This window comes from Gopherus flavomarginatus, chromosome 3 (assembly GCF_025201925.1).
Source record: "Gopherus flavomarginatus isolate rGopFla2 chromosome 3, rGopFla2.mat.asm, whole genome shotgun sequence".
NCBI lineage: Eukaryota > Metazoa > Chordata > Testudines > Testudinidae > Gopherus > Gopherus flavomarginatus.
In genome coordinates, this window is record NC_066619.1 from 210,024,423 (window position 1) to 210,041,063 (window position 16,641).

At 39.2% G+C, this 16,641-nt stretch overlaps 1 protein-coding gene across 1 annotated transcript in view; it reads left to right on the forward strand.

Annotated features, from left to right (window-relative positions):
• The window catches only part of KLHL2 (kelch like family member 2), a 118,394-nt gene that overhangs the window by 63,354 nt on the left and 38,399 nt on the right, over positions 1-16,641 (forward strand). Inside the window, exon 5 of the mRNA XM_050946468.1 lies at positions 9,076-9,238. Coding sequence (XP_050802425.1) covers positions 9,076-9,238 — 163 coding nt within the window. The remainder of the gene's footprint in view (positions 1-9,075; positions 9,239-16,641) is intronic.

Below are 16,641 nucleotides of genomic sequence, written 5' to 3' on the forward strand. Positions count from 1 at the left end.
TTTTGTTTTTAAAGAAATGGTGATTTCTCATATTTTTGAAAAATAATGTTTAGCAAAAGTGTAAGTAATTCCCCCTTCTCCCCCCCCCACCCTTAATTGTTAATTCTGCTTGAAGCCAGACTTCTGTTCAAGATCTGGCCTTTGGTTTATTTCACACTCATAATGATAGTCCTCAGATTAAACACTTGGTTGCTGAGGTGATTACTTTGATACTACAGTGGGTTATTAAAACTTCAGATGAGAAATAAATATTATGCGGAACAATAATCTGGTCTTTGACAGACTAAGGAAGAGAAGAAATAAGAAGTTCAAGCAGTACTAAACAACAAATCTTCAGTTGTCTGAGGCATCAGTAACTCCAAAAGAATGAAAGTGAATGATGTTCCAAAATTGTCTTAAATGGCCACAGTACCAGAAGTCTTTATCTTCTTAAGCTTATTTTGTGCCTTCAAATAAACCAATCCAAACCAAAACCCACTAATAGACAATACACTAGCAATAGCTCTGTAAAATTCAGGTTGGGAAATGTTTGTGATTGTCTTAGTACTTGTCTCCAGAAACAGACATTTTAATCTTTGTAGTAATGTTTAAAAATTTTTAAATGGAAATTCCGCAACATGAAGAAGAAGGAAGCCAAACTAAAGAGTGACATCTACTTCCTGAGCAAATGCAAGATTCAAAACATCATCCCCAGAGGACTCGCCACTTATAACACTCTGAACGCTACGTAGAGCTCCATTTATGCTGAACAGCTCTTCAGAAGGACAAGTAAAGACTCATCTCCTGCACTTCATGTACTCCAGAAGGAACCACTTTTTTAATAAGAAATCACCTCCAGCTCCCACACACTGGAAAAAAAAAATATCAGGAAACTTGGAGATTGTGCAGGAAATCCAGAACTATCAAAAAATCCTGACGACAGCCATCCAGCACAAAACCAAAAAGTGGAATCAGCTACACCACCATCACAACCAAGAGAACACTGCCTCTGGAGAAGAAAACAGGACCCACTGCACTAAATTTACACAACACCTCAACATCAACCTATCAAGACTACTCCTGACTGGAACTGCATTACTTGTGCTATCCAAGTGACTGAACTTCTGCCCTACTACAGAACCTGATACCATACTAACATGTGGAGAACTAGGATAATTATTTTGCGAACTCTGCCTCACAGAATTATTTCACACAGACACCGCCATCCACAACCACTCTGTCTCCACTAACAGACATTAAAAAAAAAAAAAGGCATCACCTGACTGGACACCACTCAGCAGATGAAACCACACATTTGATCATTTAAACACTGCAGGAAAAAAAAATCAACTGTGAAATCCTTAATAAACATTATCTCCACCACTGAGAGGGAAGCTATGCAGTCCCTGAAATCCAGCCAGCAAGTAGTGATCAAACTAGCACACACAGGAGGTGCCATTGTAGTCCTCATCTGTAATGACTACACTAACAAAGTCAACTGACATCTCTGATACCACTTACTATAAAGAACTCAATAAAAGACCCCACTCCACAGTTCACAAAATAGTTTAAGGATATCATCAAATGCTTCCCCAAACAAACCCAAGAAAAACTCTACAACTTCATCCCTCACAAACCCACCACAGGGACCTTTTACATGCTTCCCAAGGTACACAAACAAGGGAACCAAGGCAGAACCATCATCTTTGGCCACAACACTCTCGCTGAAGGAGTATCACGACTCATAGAAACAATCTTCAAACCACTCACCATACACAGAGCCAGTTTCCTCCAACTCCAACTGTAACAACCACCTTTAGAACAATACGCTTGCTACCATGGACATCATCTCTCTATACACCAACATCCCTCATTATGAAGCATTGCTGCTTGCCTCAAATATCTACAAGACAATGAAAAACACTCAGAAATCCACCCCAAACACATCACCAAACTCATCCATTTCATTCTCTGCCATAGTAAAGAACTAAATTATCAGACGCATAGATTAACAAGATTTGTTGGGTAAGAATCAATGCAGCTGTTGTAAAAGGAAATCATGCCTCCCAATCTATTAGAATTCTGTGGTGGAGTCAACAAACATGTGGACAAGGGTGATCCAGTAGATATAGTATACTTGGACTTTCAGAAAGCCTTTGACAAGGTTCCTAAGTAAAGACTCTTAAGCAAAATAAGCATCCATGGGATAAGGTATAAGGTCCTCTCGTGGATCAGTAACTGGTTGAAAGACAGGAAACAAAGGATAGGAATAAATGGTCAGTTTTCAGAATGAAGAGAGGTAAATAGAGGGTTCCCCCAAGAATCTGACCTGGAACCAGTGCTGTTCAAAATATTCATAAACGATCTTGAAAAAGGAGTAAACGATGAGATGGCGAAGTTTGCAAATGATACAAAATTACTCAAGATAATTAAATCCAAAGTAGACTATGAAGAGTTACAAAAGGATCTCTCACAACTAGGTGACTGGGCCACAAAATGACAAATGAAATTCAGTATTGATAATGTAAAGTAATGTATATTGGAAAACTATACATATAAAATGATAGGGTATAAAATAGCTGTTCCCACTCAAGAAAGAGATCTTGGAGTCATTGTGAATAGTTCTCTGAAAACGTCTGCTCAATGTGCAGCAGCAATCAAAAATGCTAACGATGTTAGGAACCGTTAGGACAGACAAGATAGTAAATATTGTAATGCCACTATATAAATCCATGATACACCCACGTCTTGAATACTGTATGCAGTTCTGGTCACCTCATCTCAAAAAGGTACATTAGACTTGGGAAAGGTGCAGAGAAGGGCAAGAAAAATGATTAAAGGTATGGAATAGCTTTCATATGAAGAGAGATTCTAAAAATGGAGACATTTCAGCTTGGAAAAGAGATGATTAAGGGGGTGGGGGATAGGATAAAGATCTATTAAAATCATGACTTGTGTGGAGAAAGTGAATAAAGTGTTATTTACTCCTTTACATGACACAAGAACCAGCAGTCATTCAATGAAATTAGTAGGCAGCAGGTTTAAAACAAAAGGAGGTACTTCAAAGAGCACACAATCAACCTATGTAGCTTATTGCCAGGAGATGTTAAGTCCAAAACTATAACTGGATTAAAAAAAGAATTAGGTAAATCATGGAGAATAGCCAAAATGGCTATTAGCCAAGATGTTCAGGATGCAACCCCATGCTCTGCGTGACCCCTCTGACTGACAGATGCTGGGACTGGATGACAGGATGGATTACTGAGTAATTGCCCTGTTCTGTTCATTACCTCTGAAGCATCTGGCATTGACCCCTGTAGGAAGACAGCATAATGGACCAGATGGACCGTTGGTCTGACCCAGTATGGCTGGTCTTAAACAACTCTACATTGAACAACAGTTTTGCCCAAACCACAGGAAAAGCCATATACCAGTCTCTTAATGGACCACCTCAAGGAATAATTCCTGGAAACAACGCACTAGAAAACCAGTGATATACCTCATATAGATAAATGGTATTTTCATCCTCTGGACAGGTGACCTAAACTTTCATAGGTTTCCACTGTAACTTCAGCCACTACCACCCACCCCACAGACTTTCTAGAACACTCCCACACCAGCATCAGCTTCCTGGACACCATGATCAGGTTCAGCAATGGAACTCTACAGACATCTATATACAAGATACCTATGTATAATCACATTTACCTCCACAAATCAAGTAACCACACCTGGCACACCAAGAAATCTGTTATCTACAGTTAAGCTCTCCGATCCACAGAATATGCTCCAATGAGAAAGTCCAGGATACATACTTAAAACCAACTTCACTAAACAAGGACACTACACCAGGGAAGCAGATCACATCCTGGAATGGCCCACCCAAATGCTCTAAGAGAACTTGTTTTTCTACAGGGGGGAAAAAAAGTTCCACACTAGAACCCATAAAGTGTATCAAAGAATGAGGGGGACCACATCCTGAAAGAAATGTCTCAACCCTCCCTCCCCCTGTTCCTGGCCTTCAAACACCCCTCCCCCGCCTCACCTTGCTCATCATCAGAAGCAAGCTGCCACAGGCAAGGACACACAACTCAGATGGGAGCAGACCCTGCCATAACAGATGTAAAATCTGTGGACATATCTCCACTGCTAAGATGATTAATACCTGCCCCCCAACACACTCACTCACTCATGCCCGTCACCCCAATCGGGATATGGGCCGCCAACCACAGATCTCCAGAGTCCTCTATCCTGGGCCATTCGCTCTAGCTGGTTCCAGGTATAGCCCATTTTTTTGCTATCAGCGCTGTCTTTCCTGACTCGTACATGGTCCTCACATTCCATGTGCATATGGTAATCCTCCTGGTTGCAAGAAGGGTAATCAGCTTAGTGGCTTCCTCATGGCTTTTACCACCCAGCGTCATGCATCTTCGAGTTGAAGACCATTCTTTTTCCAGGGTAAAATTCTCTGTTGTCTCTATTGTTGGCGTTTCTGTAGCAAGTTGATTTTTTACGAGGTGGAGTTGCTAGCCCCACGCCCAACCCTCCTCCTTTATCCTGACTTGGGACAGGCAGATGGCCCCAAAGGACCTCTCTGGTGGAGTTGCCCCCCAACAACTAACCTTTTAAGATACATGAGTCCTACCCATGTCTGTCACAACATGTAGTTTACCTCACCCAGTGCGCTAAACGCCCCAGTGACAACTATGTGGATGAAACTAGACAATCCCTATTCTCTCAAATGATCTTACACAGAGAAATGATGAGATAAAAACACCCTATTGCCCATGGGTAAACACTTTTTACAAAAGGATGACTCCATATGTAACCTCTCAGTCTTTATTCTCAAAGGAAACCTGCATAATACCTTCAAAAGAGGAGGCTGGGAACTTAAATTCATTACTCCGCTGGGCACTAAATCCGTCAACTTAACAGACACACTGATTTTATGGCTCATTACAATAATTTGTAATACACCTTGCTGCCTACTAAACCACCTTTGTCCTTCAGACAGGTTAATTGCCCCCTTCACTTTAAGTGATCTCCTAGAACATGTGTGAATCATTTATGCTGAAGTCTGTCCCACCTTGTGTTTAGCTTGGACACTGGCTATCTTCTCCAGACTTGAAGAAGACCTGTGAGCAGCTCAACAGCTTGTCCTTTTCAGTAACAGAAGTGGTCCAATAAAAGATGTTATTTCCCTCCCCTTGTCTCAATGATAAAAAACTTTTTTTTCTCCCCTGAGAGAGGAAGAGGACAAGCTCAAGCACATCTTTTTTTATTTTTATCATAGCACTGTAATTGTACCAAAATTGCAGTGGCCGTTAATACAGATGGTAGGAAATCTTCCATCCCAATATATTTTGATGGAAAATGGAGTTTCTACACAATTGAAATGTTCTGTGGGAAAATTTCAATTTACCAATACAAACCAAAACAAAATACTTCATTTCAGGATCTGAACTAGAATATTTAGGTTTGTTGTTATTTGAAAAGTTTCATTTCAAGTCAATTGAACATTAAACTCTGTTACCCTATTGTGGTACATTGTCTCATGAGTATTGTAGTTTAGATTCCTGATGCCCCCGTTCCTCTTTTTGGGTTAGACTTTCTGGCTGGCCCGTATTGAGCTTGAAGCAACATAATCTGTGACCAGAAGGGAGAACATATTGCATCTTGCCAGTTGTAGGCAGACCCCCAAGAAGAACAGGGGCATCAGAAATCCCAACGACAGCTCTCACGACGCAGTATTGATGTTGAACTGACTCGAAATGAAATGTTTTGGATCGAAGCAACAAACCAAACTGAAACACTTTAATTCACGAATGTTAATGTTTTGTTTCAATAAAAACAAACAAAACATTGACGAAACAAAACATTTTGCCATTTCTGAAATATCTTGGAACTTTTAATTTCCCTAAAGTTTTCAAATTTTCATTTAGATTAGAGATGAAAACAGTTGTTGAAATGTGGAATTTCTTGTGGGATGGAAATTCCATTTTTTTTTTTTTTGAGCTCAGCTGCTACATCTTCTGTTCTGTAGTGAGAACTGAACTTTGGGCAAAGGTAAACATTTCTTAATTCCTTTTCCAACATATTTTAAAATAGTTTGAACATAACATAAGAGAGGCCATACTGGGTCAGACCAAAGGTCCATCTAGCCTAGTATTCCTTCTTCCAACAGTGGCCGGTGCTTGGTGCCCCAGAGGGAGGGAACAGAACGAGTAATCATCAAGTGATCCATCCCCTGTTGCCCAGTCCCAGCTTCTGGCAGACAGAGGCTAGGGATACCATTGCTGCCCATCTTGGTTAATAGACATTGATGGACCTATCCTGCATGAATTTTTCTAGCTTTTTTATAAACCCTGTTATAGTCTTGGCCTTCACAACATTCTCTGGCAAAGAGTTCCACAGGTTGACTGTGCGTTGTTTGAAGAAATACTTCCTTTTGTTTTTTTTAAATCTGCTGCCTGTTAATTTCATTTGGTGACCCCTAGTTCCTGTATTATGAGAAGGAGTAAATAATATTTCCTTATTTAATTTCTGCACACCTGTCATGATTTTATAGACCTCAATCATATCCCCCTTGGTCTCTTTTCCAGGCTGAAAAGTCCCAATCTTGTTAATCTCTCCTCATAAGGAAGCTGTTCCATATCCCTAATCATTTTTGTTGCCCTTTTCTGAACCTTTTCCAATTCCATAATCTTTTTTTGAGATGGGTCAACCACATCTGCATGTATTCAAGATGTGGGCATACCATGTATTTATATAGCAGCAATATGATATTTTCTGTCTTCTTGTCTATCACTTTCTTAGCGATTCCCAACATTCTGTTCACTTTTTTGACTGCCACTGCACATTGAGTGGATGTTTTTAGAGAACTATCCACAATGATTCAAAGATCTTTCTCTTGAGTGGTAACAGCTAATTTAGACCTCATCATTTTATATGTATAGTTGAGATTGTTTTCCAGTGTACATTACTTTGCATCAACACTGAGTTTCATGTGCCATTTTTTTGCCCAGTTGCGCAGTTTTGTGAGATCACTTTGTAGCTCTTCGCAGTCTGCTTTCGACTTAACTGTCTTGAGTAGTTTTGCATCATTTGCAAATTTGCCACCTCACTGTCTACCTCCTTTTCCAAGATTGGTCCAATAAAAGTCATCCACCTTATCTCTCTAATATCCTGGGACCAACACAGCTACAACAACACTGTATACATTCTTCAGAATCTGTTAAGATAATGAGGGAACAGTATGAGCAGTGTGACTAGCACCTTCCTTACCTACAGGCTGAACAAGAATTCAGCCGACTTAATCTCTCTCCACATGACTTACAATTGCAAATCCACTCTAGATTTTAAAATCTTTCCAATTGTTGTTGCTGCTGTTGTCGCCTATAGACATGGTTTAGTAATCATTTCACATTTACTTGTTTTAATGAGATTTCTATTTTAGAATATACATAAAAATAAAAATGCTTCATGAAGAAATGGTAGATGGCAGAAGAAAACTTCACTCAAAGGCACAGAATAGGCTTAGGATAGAGTAGTCTCATGTTTGTTCTTCAACCTTAGAACTAATGTGTGTGTAATGGCATTAAGTTATTTCTTCTCTGCTGTGCCTCTGAAAGCATAAAACATTTCTCTTTTTGTCTTCAAGTAGTTCATTTTTTATTGCTAACTATTTTTTTAAAAGGATAGTGTTTTCAAGGCCCAAACTTAGTTACCTGGCCCTATATGGTTTCACTCAACAAACTTACACAAGCTCTGCTGAAAGATTGTCACTGAAAGAGTTTGATCTAGAAAGTTACGTAATATGGTATATGTAAGCTAACAATGCACTTTTATTTATTACTGGAGTCTTCAGTTATGATCTGGTGGGTTGCCACTTGTAATTGGAACAGTTTAGAGGGTAACAGCCTGTGCTGGCGAAAAGAAAGACACACAAATATGGCACTAGACAGTGATTCATAATTATTTATAATGCTAGCAATTCAGCAGTGAGCGATGGGTATGAAATTCTTTAGATTAACATACAAACAATAACATGGTCATCTGATCACTGGGACTTGGGAGAATAAGAAATCTAAAGTACTAAGATATTTCAAGATGCTCAAAACCACAGTTTTTGTGGGGTAATTTGTACTACTGTGATAGCTGAGTAACAAATGTAGTAAAACATGCATCATAAAATAAATTCCTAAATTAAACAGAAGACAGTTTTGTGATCCAAAACTTAAACTCAGATCAGCGAAAAAGCCATCTGGGATCAGCTACTTATTGTTGGAGAACAACTGATCAAGAATAAGAAGAGAGAAATAGGGAGATTTGGGACTAATGGCTGTGTCTTGTATGGCTTGAGTATAGTAAAGTGGTTTTTTTTGTTTGTTTGTTTTCTTTTTTTACATCATATATGTGCTGTGGTATTAGATTTTTAGGAAAACAAAGATAGAGAAATTCATGAGTGACATTCAGTGACAGAATTAATATCCACCACTGTAGAAGGAAGACTGGCAAGCCTAAAATACCATAAGTAAGGCACATTTGACAGTAATTCCTCTGAAGGAGAACAAAAATAATTACTTGGGAGTGGAGAGAACTTTCTGATGAAGAAAGACTGGAGGTTAATATATATAATGAGGTCAAATGATGATGAAGAAGAGGCATAAGTCTACAAATATTTCAATGGGTAGAATACCCTGTGGGGAAAGTACTGTCTAGGTTAGTGAAAAGGGTTAGGAATATAACTAGGAGTAATAGGGTGAGTAAGAGGGGGAAAAAACCCTATAAACTGAATGTTATGAAGCGTTTACTTACACTGTGATTAGTATGTGGAATGATTTCCAAAGGGAAGTGGCAAAAGCCCCACTACTTGTGACCCTTAGAACTAAACTTCACACTAACAAATATATGTTTGCAGGGAGGTGAATCGGAATGACCTAGTAGGATTTTTTTAGCTCTAACTCTCGTAGTTCTGATACTTTTCCTTTCTCCATTGTTGTCAAATTTTTATATTTTTCTGCTTTGTCTTAGATGTTGTCATAATACTATAGCATAAAATCAGATGGAATATTAACTAGTTTTTGCTTCTTACAGGTACTTCTCCCAGCAGCTGGTCTATTACAGTTGCAGGATGTGAAGAGGACTTGTTGTGAGTTTTTAGAATCCCAGCTTCATCCTATCAACTGCTTAGGGATTCGTGCTTTTGCTGACATGCATGCATGCACAGATCTATTGAACAAGGCCAACACGTATGCAGGCAAGTCTAACATGGTACAGAAAATAACCTGCTTTATAATTGGTTGGTTGGTTTGTTTTTTTAGGAAGGTGCTTTTTCTAGTATGCCCCCTAACATTTACCCAAGATACTTGAGATAGGTACTTTTTCTGAAAAAGTATAGTGGGATCTATAACATCTATCACAGGAAGAAAAAGTCTTCTGGCCAAAACATTGGTTATGTGGGCACAAGGGGAAGTGCATCTTCATATTCTGTAATTGTCAGGACCAGAACCATGAAACATGTGACCCAGCAAGAGAGTCGCTTAGCTTGGAATTACTGTAGTTCAGGGTTATCTTGTGCACTGGATTGATAAATTGGAGGGGACATTTTTGGGCTCATCCAGGTCCCTAGTTAACTGAGCCAGTTTTGGGGCACTATGAAGAAGAATATCATCTTTCATTTTTTTAAAAACTAAGCTTTTAGTTCTCTTCCTTGCGGAGACAATCTTGACAGCATAATCAGTGTAAACCAATGTAAGCCAATTGCTAAAGCTAAAAGGAAAAAAACATATGGGCACTATTTTGGCAAGAGGAGGCTTGGAGGGACTTAAAGGGTCCCCTTCACCGAACATACACTGTATACGTAAAATTAGTCATAAGTGAAAATAAATTTGGAGTGTTTCCCAAATAATAATCTTACTGTCTCTCTCCAGAATTTTTAGCCAGGTGTAATTCAGAGTGATGTGGGGAAAAAGGGGACAAGAATCTATTATGTTCAGGAATGGGCACAGCAAAACTTTCTGCTGGCCTTCTCTGAAATTAACATTAAGGCAAATGCTGCTCACTTGAGTAGCTGCCTCATCGCAGATGTGCTTGCTACTGCTATGATTGCATCAGCTGTACAAGTGGAACTTTCTTTTTATAACTGCCTCTAAAATTGCTATAAGCACACTGGGGACATGTTGCGTAGTTCCTGTACCCTGCTGGCTGCTCCAATGACATGTAAGGATAAGAACATAAGAATGGCCTTACTGGGTCAGACCAAAGGTCCATCCAGCACAGTATCCTGTCTGCTGACAGTGGCCAGTGCCTGGTGCCCCCGAGGCAGTGAACCTAACAGGTAATAATCAAGTGACCTCTTTCCTGCCATCCATTTCCACCCTTTGACAAACAGAGGCTAGGGACACCATTCCTTACTCATCCTGGATAATAGCCATTAATGGACTTAGCCTCCATGAATTTATCTAGTTCTCTTTTAAACCCTGTTATAGTCCTAGCCTTCACAACCTCCTCAGGCAAGGAGTTCCACAGGTTGACGGTGCGCTATATGAAGAAGAACTTCCTTTTATTTATTTTTCCTTTACCTCAAGAAAAGAGAATGTAGTTTCATCCCTGCCATCTCACTATGCTGTTGGCAGTCTCCTGGCATTATAGAAGCCCTGCCTGTTCCTTCACAGGCAAGGTTCTTCCACACAGCCTAAATCTACTCTGCTTGCAGCTCAATTGGTTGATTGGGCGTGCCTGGTCTAATTCAGTTCTTTCAGAGTCGGGAGAACGAAGTCTACAACCTCCCTTGGAAGCCTATTCCAGAGCTTAACTACCCTTATAGTTTTTTCCTAATGTTTAACCTCAATCTTCCTTGCCGCAGATTAAGCCCATTGTTACTTATCCTGTCTTCAGTGGACATGCAGAACAATTGATCACAGTCTTCTTTATAATGGCCCTTAGCATATTTGAAGACTGTTGTTAAGTCCCCCCTCAATCTAGTTTTCTCAAGACTAAATATGGCCAGTTCTTTATACCTTTATTCATAGATCAGGTTTTCTAAACCTCTTGTCATTTTTGTTGCTCTCCTCTGGAGTCTCTCCAGTTTCTCCTCATCTTTCTAAAGCAGGGGTAGGCAACCTATGGCACGTGTGCCGAAGGCGGCCCACGAGCTGGTTTTCAGTGGCACTCACACTACCCGAGTCCTGGCCACTGGTCTGAGGTGGAGCTCTGCATTTTAATTTAATTTTAAATGAAGCTTTTTAAATATTTTAAAAACCTTATAGAAAGAGACCTTCTAAAAACGTTGAAATGTATGACTGGCACGCAAAACCTTAAATTAGAGTGAATAAATGAAGACTCGGCACACTACTTCGGAAAGGTTGCCGACCCCTATTCTAAAGTGTGATGCTTAGAGCTTGACACACTAATGCAGCTGAGGCCTCACCAGAGCTATTTTGCCATCCTGAAAGACACTGCCTATTCTTCCACCCTTACAGAAATTGCAGTCTTTGTGGTTGCTTTTCTAAGGGAGCAGGGAATGGCATTAGATAGGGATGCAGAGTGAAGAGTCACTCTTTTAAGTGATGATCTATTTCATATACAAAGTTGCTAACTGACAGAAAAATGTTTAACCATGCACAGAAATGCCCTAGATGTTAGCTATTGAGTATTTGTAGCAGAACTGTGCATTGTAGTAGTTAAATTCTTACTTTCATTGCTCCTTAGAATAAACATTGGTAAAAATTCAAATGTTTGGTATCAACAAATGAAAATTCACTTAAATTTTATACTACTATTTTTATGAGCCTGAAAATACTCTACATTGATAGCAGTGAAATAGCTAATGCAGTTCTTCATATTATGTCCTTTGATTATTCTGCATTTCTAACATTCCTTTCTTTAAACCATCTACCAGGAAATGGAGCCATTATCCAGATTAAAAATAAAATAGTGCAATGACACTAATATCACACAGCGGCTTTACTATAGTGGGAAATATCAAGCTTCTTATCTTATTTCTTGTTTAACAGTTGTCATAGTTTATAACATATTACAACTATAAACACTAAGATTACGTTTCTTTTCACCCCCTGATCTAATGCGGAGGAGAGATGAGATTGAAAAGTAGAATTGTTTTAGAAATTTTCAATAGTAACAATAAGACTAAAATTGAATGGCACCCCCAGGAAATTGCTTTATTCACACAATGACATATATGGTGAGGTATTTTTTAAAATAGCTGACCTAGGTATAAACCACTTAGAGTTAATGTCTGTTGCACCAAAGTTTTCTCTCCAGTAAAGAAATCTGACCATTAGTTGGTGACAGCCGTGCTGGAGATCCAGAATATATTCCTAATCAGACTCTTATAACCGTCACTGGGCTAGGGAGTAAATTCTGTGGAAACAATTCATCACTCTTTTATGAGCCCTATTAGCTAATCAAAGAATGTAGCTGAAGGGAGATTTCAATAGATGGACTCCTGAAGCTAGCTGGCATTTTCAGCGGAGATCAGGGAGTGAATGCCTATTCAGACTGAATGATTTTCTCACCTGGAGAGTGTCCATTCCAGGTTAGGGATTAAGTGGATTGGAAGGGCAATATGAGAAGCTTGTATTGTTGCAGCATGTTCTATACTGTCTTGTACCAGTTCTCTAGGTCAAAACACTTCAGATTCCTGTGCTCTCAATCTGCCATTTTTCGTGATCACTGAATGCAATTGAAAAAGTGTATTTCTCAATACAGTATTCTTGTGTAAAGTCTGGTACACTTCACTTAAAGGACACCTTTTAGCAAAAACATTTTTCTAATTCTATTTTGAGCCGTAATTTCTGTTGCTATGCTTCTTTTATCCTTGTTGCTATGATTTTGTAGTATGTTCCAGAATGCAGTTATTTAAACATAAAAAAGTCAAGTAAATTACCTTATTGCTTAACTAGTGTATGACCATCAGCTAGGCTATCACCTAAAGCTTTTTGTACCTGTATGGTAATAGCCTAACATTCAGATAATTATTTTAAAGACAAACTTTCACCAGTTTTTGTACTCTTCATTTGCTGTGACTGTGATATTAAGAACTGAAGATACTTCTTAATCTTCAAATCTAGGATTTTTAAAAAAGGGTCTTCTATCAAAATGAAAAAGGGCAAAGGTATCAAAGCTGTGGTATTACCCATGATATTGGCAACATCTTCATTTTAGAAGAGGTGAGTCCAATGGGTGCAAGTAGTCCATTGATACGCCATACGATTGCTGAAGAGCAATGTGGTTCAGTTGATTTAATTCATGATCTATAAAGGGATTGGCAACCTTTGGCATGCGGCCTGTCAGGGAAATCTGCTGGCGGGCCAGGACGGTTCGTTACCTGCAGCGTCCACAGGTTTGGCCGATCGCAGCTCTCACTGGCTGTGGTTCGCCATTCCAGGCCAATGGGGGCTGGGGGAAGCAGCGCTGGCCAAGGGATGTATGAGATATAGGAAACGATAATATATCCTTTTTTTTGTATTTTCTGTGCAGCACGCCTCTCACCCACACATGCACGGTCTGTCAATGACTCTCATGTAGATCTTTTTTCCTACATGCTTTGAGCAGTTACGTATTTTAAACATAGATATTAACTATAATAATTGACATCTGAGTTAGCTCCTATTGAAATTAATAATTCAGCCCTCTGAGCAATTGTTTCATGTTCTCTACTACTACAGTGAGACACCACAATATCAGCTATATTCATTTCACATTTTGAAGGTTTTCTTTATACGTATAACAGCTAGAGACTTCATTTTAAATGACAGTTTAGGCTCTGGGGAATAATTGAGGTTGGCCCTTGCCCACCTGATCAATTCTTTGGATCCCCAGCACAGAGTACACCCTATAGTTTGAGAAGCATTAACATAGCATTCTCTTAAACTCTTAATGCAAATATATATAAAGCAAACTGTTATTAGTAAGAGGTTATGCTTCTGGAAGGACTGAAGTATGTCCTAGCATGTGAGGAGTCCTCTTCTGACAAGTTTGCTGGGACGTAAGGTGGGGATGGGGTGAGGGGAAGACCCTTTTGTGTGAAGTCTCCTGAAGATCTACAAAATCTTAAATAAGCTTGATGCATCTTAAAAATATATTTCAGAAATTGAAGGCAACTACAGAATCATATAAAATAGCCATAAATGGTTGAAATCTATTTAATGGTAAAACATGTATCTATGCTGTCCTGAACAGCAGATCGCAGATGGAGACAAATTTAGGGGACAGACAGTAATTTTCATAAACTAAGCAGCAGATGGGCTATACTAGCCTCCAAACCGCTCTTCCCACAGAGATTCTGCAAATCAGTTTTCATCCAAGAGAACTTCAGTAGATCTTTACTAAATTAAATATTCATACAGAAAAGTAGTAGTTAGTCAAATCATAAGCAAAAAAAATTCAAGTACCACAAAATCAAGAAGGTCTAACCTTATGTTTACAATGAATGCATTATTAATACTTAATTGATTCATGCATACAAATATTTGATGCATAATCTGTTTCTTGTGTAGATTTCATACACACAGTTTCTCATGGGAAGTGAGATTGCTGATGTCCGCATTCCTAAGGACAGCAGGTCAGACATTACTACCTGTGGCTTCTGGCTGGTACAGTAACAGGAAAGCTGTTTGCTGCCTCTGGATGTAGAATATGCAGGGCAAATCGCAGTGTCTGCAGCAGATAATGTGAGGAAGAGGTGGGAGCCTAGTGGCAGCTTCAGTTCCTCTCTGACTTTTCTTTTCTCATCCTTGTTCCCTGCTCCACTCTCTCCAGCTTCAGCTTTTATACTTCCCAATTGTTCAGCTGCTCCCCCCCTGCATTCTGTTAGAAGTTTCTTGTTCTTTCCCTTCGTCTTGGTTCCTCTCTGGATCTGATGAGCTTCAAATCAAGGCAGTTCTTGAAGAATCCCAGTTTAATGGAATAGTTCAGAGGAGGCTATCCTCAGAGTACCTGCCACTAGACCTGGGTGGAGAACAGCAATTCCATTTTGCAGAGGATTTCAGATTTTGTGTTTGTACTGATTTGGAATAAAAACCCTAAATTTCAAAATTCTCAGATGCAGAAATGTGAAGAAAATTCATTAAAAAATTGAAACATTTAATTTTAATAATTTCAGAACAAAATTCTGCCTGACAGCTGACAGAGAGTTGGAAGCCCTGGCTCTGTAGCAGTCCACGAAACAAACTGCTGAGGAGCTGGGAACTTGGGAGCTGTGGTTCTTCCAGCTCCAGGGGCAGATGACTCTCAGGCAAGTCAGAGAGCTAGGGAAGCTGGCAGGAAACTAGAGCAGTTTTTGAATGGAAATTCATTGAAATCAGCACATCTCTATGGAGCATTTCAATGTCAACAAGTCAGCATTTTCAGATGAAACAACATTCCATTGGAAAATTTCTGGCCATTTCTATCTGACACTCTATCTAGAATGAGGAATTTCTGGGAAACCTGGAAGAGTAGAAGATTGAGGTAAACCAGGTAAAACCAAACCACAACCAAGTTGTCATTTCATGCAGCAATGGTACAGAGGTGTAGAATATCACTTTGAAGTAAGATTAGGATCACTAGTGTTACCAGCTCTTGCAGATGCGTTGCCTGTTTTGTGATATCAGGTGTTTAAAAAGCCTCAGATCCTGAAATTATGTGCTCACATGAGAACTTCAGCTTTTATATTAAAAAATAAAAACATAAAAAAAAAGTAAGGTGCTTTTCTGGCCCTTGTGGTTGTGGAGAGAAGCTTGAAAATGTGAACCCTAAGGACTCAAAACCAGAAGGCAAATCAAAAGACCCCAACCGTTAATATTTAATCACAAACTTTAATACAATCACATTTTTGGAGTACGGATCGTTAGTTTTTAATGGATGGGGTTGGAAATATTTGTTCACTTAATTTCAAATTAAGATTCTGCTATCCCTCTTGTGGTTCTGTTAGTTAATGTGAAGCGTACAGATTGGTTGGTTGTAGCAGTACACAAGAGGTTTCTTAAGCATTATATACTGTGTGAAGGCAGTTATGTATTCTGCCTTCAACACTGTACTGTCTTTAGATAAATTATTGTTGATGAGCTATTAAAAGTGATCCCGTTCAGTTACTGTGTTCTTCCCTATTTTGATTTCTCATTACAATAATTCATTTACCTGCAATTTCACTTGTCTTCTGCTAACAGGATATGAATCAAACAGTTAACAGGATCTCCTTGGTAACCGTCTAACTCTAAAGAGGCAGCAGATAACAGCTTAGCCTATTTTGGTAACTAGAATTTATTCAGGCATCCACCTGCTGTGATGAAGTTCTCCTTTGTCCCTAGTGCATCAGACTGCAGGTTCATAGGTTTTCTCTGCTACCAGTAGCACTCAAGAACCTGAATCCTTGTAGCTATTGACTATTTTGTGGGTTGGTTGTTCTCATTTTTCCTTTCTTCACTGTGGCCTTCACCTGCTCATTTTTGGCTTTATGCTTTATTTTGTGCCTAACCGCATGCCAACCCCTTTGCTTAAACCAGGGGTCAGCAACCTTTCAGAAGTGGTGTGCCGAGTCTTCATTTATTCACTCTAATTTAAGGTCTCGCGTGCCAGTCATACATTTTAACGTTTTTAGAAGGTTTCTTTCTATGAGTCTACAATATTTAACTAAACTCTTGTATGTAAAGTAAATAA